Genomic DNA, 5,361 nt, shown 5'->3' with positions numbered 1-5,361 from the left:
GAGATGGGGAGCGCTTGCTATCTTTCCTCATTTCATGTTGTTCACCTGCCTGATTAACGTTCCGCATGACATCTCGTTTTTATACACTGACTCAAGGTACTGTTTTTACACTTGTCGTACTGTAACTTTTGGTTAATTATGTGATTGTGAAGGGATTCTCTATGATTTTAGACATGTATATTGAATTACTCTGACTTGACCTAGCAAATTCAGGACTGTTTGTAAGGTTCCTATGATAAGATTGAAACCTATTCTTACATATGGAAACAGAGACAAAAACTCATCAATGTACCGGATCACATTACTATACGATCTTTCAACGAGCGATCTTACCGCGATTTTTACTACAAATGACCTTACAGTTAACGAGCGACTTTTAATGTAATGTATTAAGAAATTTTGTATTTTTCACCCATTGAGGATGGCTCAATGCGGAGCCGAAACGTTTGGGTGCTAATTTTTATTCTAAATATACTTGATATCACGGCGGCACTAACTCCATGCAAGGCTCACTAGCCCTTTTTTTGATACTTTGTTTAATTATTAAATCTAATACTTTTTAATTATTATAGTAATTTAAGTGAGGAAATAGGCTCCCGAAAATAAATTAAACATAATAAAGTAAAGGCCTATGGGAGCCAACACGGATGTTGGTGCGTAATAATTTTTACAATAGCTATAGGTATTGTATAGTGTTTTGAAAAGCTCTCAGTACCAGCTATTAGATTCTGGAATCAAAAATAAAAGTAATTCCATTTGAAAACATCAATGTATCCTTGACCTAATCTTGGCGACGCTAATACCCAAAGTTAAACTGATTAGATCAGTTAAAAATAGATCTTTTTAAATCCTACAACTTTTGTCTAAAACATTTTACTGTCAATCCATCAGAAGTATTTGAAAAATCATGGTGACTGATTCGTGTAACGCTCTATTATTATATTAGCTTCAATTCGGGAGAACATAAATCTCGGTTCGGCATTTGCTAATATTAGAATCAATATTTTTTGTAATTAAATGTAGGCTGTGACAGCGCGTATCGGCAAAATCAAATCAAAGGCCGAACCCGCGCTACATTTATTAGATGCCTGCAAATTGTTACGAATGGAAAGAGACAAAGAACGCGATCTAATGTCGCAGAAGGAGCAAGAGGAAGACACTATCTCTGACTTACAAGTATATTTTATATAAAAAATATCTTCTGAAAATGTAACTCATGGCTAAATGCTTCTATTCTCTATGTGATCTTATTTTTATTATATTCAGAATTCCCTTCAACGAGTCGAACGTGAATTATATACTTTGAAATGCGACAGTACCGGACTCACATCACAAATATTAATCCAACATCTGACAGAGGAAGTAACAGTACAATCTGCAATTGTAAAAGAGAAGCTTCCATCCGAGTTAAATGCAAAAAAGAATCGGATGAGAGCGTTGTCGATAGTCAAAGAATATTCTTATTTGGGCCCGGATAAAATTATGACCATGAGAAATAATTTAGATGCGATATTAAAAGACATACAAGATTTAGTGGAATCCAAAGTGAGTATGCATAAAAAATGAAATCGTACATATTTGAATACGAGGAATGATTTGTTTATAATAATACATTGTACGGTTATATTTATTTCTTGCAAACATTTAATTTTTAAATCCACAATAGTGAAATAAAGCCTATGCGAGCCACCACGGATGTTGGTGTGTAATAATTTTTACAATATCCAGCCACACGCAAACTGCGCGCCGCATATTCGTCGCTCTTGAAACACGTACAGTTCATTACATGAAACCAGAATCCATTTGTAACAATTAAAAACCGACGAATATGCGGCGCGCAATTTGCGTGTGGCTGGATATTGTAAAAATTATTATACACCAATATCCATGTTGGCTCGCATAGGCTTTATATATTTCACTATTGTGTATTTATTTTTGAGCCCTAATTCCGTTAAATGTATTTAATTTTTAGATATCTAAAAATGATATCGATAAAATGGGACCATTTAGACAACAAGCTGCCGCTGTCGGAAATATGAAACGGAATGCTCTTGAACGTTTAGAAAAAATCGAAAGTTCTCTAGAAGAATTACAATCACGATTAAAAGAGAAACAGGATTATTCAAAAAATTTATTGGAAACCTCAATACCTAGAGCAGAGGAATTAAAAAAATATATTAATCGTTTGAAGACTAAGAGTACATTGTATAAGCGTTGCAAAACGGAAATAGCGGGACTAAAAGCAGAAGGTGGTGTGCTTCATCGAACAGCAACTATTCTAGATGGACAGGTATTGGAATAAGATTGAAGATTGGTGCAATCTTCTGAAATTAGATCGATATAATGAATATATATAATGCGCCTTGTATTATGATTTCAGATAACTCATTCTTACTCAGTGAATATCGCGTCTAAAGTAATAATTCCAGAAAATTATGTGCTAGATAACGCATTAACGACAAATACTCAATTGTCTCATTCGATATTGGCTCTGCTAACCAATCTTGCCCCGGTCATAAAAGGTAATAACATAATTCCAATAAACAAAATGTTAGCAGACTGGTAGCGAATTTGATTAAAATGTTGAGAGATATGGACATTCATCAATTGCGTTCATATTCAGTTTATACTCTGCAGGACTTGCTCACATATAATTAGGCAGCAAGTTGGTGGTAGAAACCGAGTAAGATTAATTGTACCCATGGGCTGACAACAAACCGACAAACTGTATGGAAATCGAGTTAGAGCTGGAAATCCTGTTCAGTTTCTGCTAGCAAAACATGTTAGCAAGTTGTGTCATATATATTTCTTGCGATAGTTTGCCGATATTGTCAGATATTATAGATTTTGTGTAAAATTGGTTACTTTTCTGCCAACAAAAATTGGTAGCATATTCTGCTCAAAATCTGTCTTTGTAGGCTGAGAAGTATTTTTTACAAAACTAAATAATGTTTATTTGCATTGTCAAATCTTAGATTTCTTTCATAGAATTATTATTAGGTATTTTATTTCTTTTATATACACATTAATACATAGAAATATTGGGTTAGAAAATAAGTTCGTTCGGTTTTGGCTTCAGTGTAAGTTTATTCCTGATTTACTCTTTTTTTTCTCGGCGCTATTGCACAACTTGAATGTGCATTTGTTTTACACAATCTGTCTGTGAATTTTGGTGTGGCTAACTTCAGTATTGTTGCGTACTGCATACCTGTGAAAATGGAAATAAATAACGTGCATTATTGTCATACATTTTGATCTATTATATATAAAAAAAAATTTGCAGAGATTCATAAAAAGATATACAGTGTATATGTTTATGATGGTTTAACAGCGCACATACCGAAAGTGGTTTACCAAATTCCATAGAAAGATGGCGACCGAATTTTGCACATTGTGTGCGTGCAGGCGTGTGTAAACATGCACACGTACGCATATGATGTGCAAAATCCGATCGCCAGTCTCCCTATGCTGCACATCTGGTAATGCCGACCATACATGAAAAAAATACAAGGGTTACTTTAAAATGCTGTAACTTTGTAAAAAAAATCGTAGCGACTTGTTTTTTTTAAATTAAAAAGAAAGGTTCAAACTTTATGATGCTGCAAATCGCATGCACGAGAAAAATTTTAGTAAGTTCGTGCATTCCGTCAATCTTTGCAATTTTCAGTATGGCAAACATGTTCTCAGATTTAAGAGTTTACAGTAGCAAGAGTGCATCAAATTTAAAATCGACCCACAGTATCTTAAAGTAGATTTCAAGCTTTCATTTGAAAAAAGTTCATCATCCTACGATGATTTTTCGCGGAGTTACCGTTAGCTAAATTTTTGCCCAAAATTTTTCTATGCCCTAATTTTTTTAAGCAGTATATTTCAGCAAATGATTTAAATATTTGAATAATATGGTCTGGATATACAGAAGATTCGGATAAAATTTTGTTCTATATGCATTTAATCGAATATTCGGATTTGTATAAAAATTACGGTAGCTTGTATAACGTGGCGAATCATTTTTATACATATAATGTATAACATATATTACGTGTAATGAAAAACAATTCCTAACATATGATATGTAACTTGAGTTAGGAAATTTAGTCTTAAACTTGAAACTTTTAATAAAATAAGTTAAATTTTTGTTTAAACTTATTTTTTAAATAAAAATTTGATTGTTAAAAACTTTTATAAAAGTTCAAATTTACAAATATTTTCATGTACATTCACGTACAATCCATACGGTAGCAGAACAGAAATATCTTTTGCATTATATAGGGATTTACTATAGATTTATTATTTATAGTAATTATGCATATCTTATGTAGATATGAAAACATTACGACAAATAGCACGTGAGACTGATGAGAGATATCAAAAAGCATGTAAAAGTCATAACACAGTAGAAATGAGCATGAAAAGTACAACAAGTGATTTATTATCCGAAACTAAACGCCTAAAGAATAAATTATTACAGGTAAAATTTATATCTAGAGAATATATATTGCTCATGTTAAAATAATAATGTGTTTTGTATTGTAGGATACTAAGAATAAGAAACAATTACAACAAAAAATTGCAAAAATAAAGATTATTGAAGAAAAACTAAATAATGAAGCAAAAGTAAATATAAATAAAGTTTTTGAAATAATATTTATCGTTATATTTAATACACTACAGCAATATTTGTTTCTTTTAGATCAACAATAGTTCCAATAATATAGGACAAACATTAAAACGAGAATTACATAATATGATTATGACAGAAGAAGAAACTTTAAAAAATTTAAACAAGGAACAAGAAAAAATAAAAGAACACACTGTACAATATGAAAATAAAACACAACAATGGAATAATATCATATCGTAAGTAATAGTATCTTCTACAAACTTACTTTTTTAAAAAAGGTAAAAAAAAGACATCAAATATAATTGTATTCATCGATCAAAAAATTATTGTAGGAAGTCAAGAAATAAAAACCTAAGTGATGCTATTTTTTTTTTTTACAAAAATATGATCTAATTGATACGTATTTGTGTATCCTCATTGGAAAGGTTTTCCTATTTTAATTCAAATAGATAGTAGCTTTAATTCTTTTTAAAAAAATTATATCACAAAATTGCGTTATCTAATTCAATCCAAGTGATATGTATAAAAAATTTGTATAAAAAATTTGATATCAATAAGAAAAAAGATTTTCCTTATTGCCAAAACGGCCAAGAAATGAGTAATAATGGATTTATAAACAAATAAATAAAAATAATATTTTTTAATGTCAAATCATAAAAACGTTTTGTACTTTACAGAGTCTTCATTAGTTTATAGAATAAATAATTAAACATTGAAATTAAATAAGTACTGAATTAAAG

The 5,361-nt window shown here is 30.7% G+C and overlaps 1 protein-coding gene across 1 annotated transcript; it reads left to right on the top strand.

Moving 5' to 3' along the window:
- Positions 1 to 572: 572 nt before the first annotated feature.
- Positions 573 to 4,876, top strand: LOC105460579 (intraflagellar transport protein 81 homolog). Its single transcript, XM_011707065.1, has 8 exons — positions 573 to 653; positions 1,024 to 1,176; positions 1,267 to 1,545; positions 1,973 to 2,290; positions 2,381 to 2,522; positions 4,320 to 4,468; positions 4,534 to 4,614; positions 4,691 to 4,876. The coding sequence occupies exons 1-8, from the start codon at positions 648 to 650 to the stop codon at positions 4,859 to 4,861; spliced, it is 1,299 nt and encodes a 432-aa protein (XP_011705367.1). The 5' UTR covers positions 573 to 647; the 3' UTR covers positions 4,862 to 4,876.
- The last annotated feature ends 485 nt before the right edge of the window (positions 4,877 to 5,361 follow it).

The sequence above is a fragment of the Wasmannia auropunctata genome, unplaced genomic scaffold (assembly GCF_000956235.1).
Source record: "Wasmannia auropunctata unplaced genomic scaffold, wasmannia.A_1.0 LD319315.1, whole genome shotgun sequence".
NCBI classification, from domain to species: domain Eukaryota; kingdom Metazoa; phylum Arthropoda; class Insecta; order Hymenoptera; family Formicidae; genus Wasmannia; species Wasmannia auropunctata.
The sequence above is the reverse complement of the archived record's forward strand: the minus strand, read 5'-3'. Positions and strand labels throughout refer to the sequence as shown.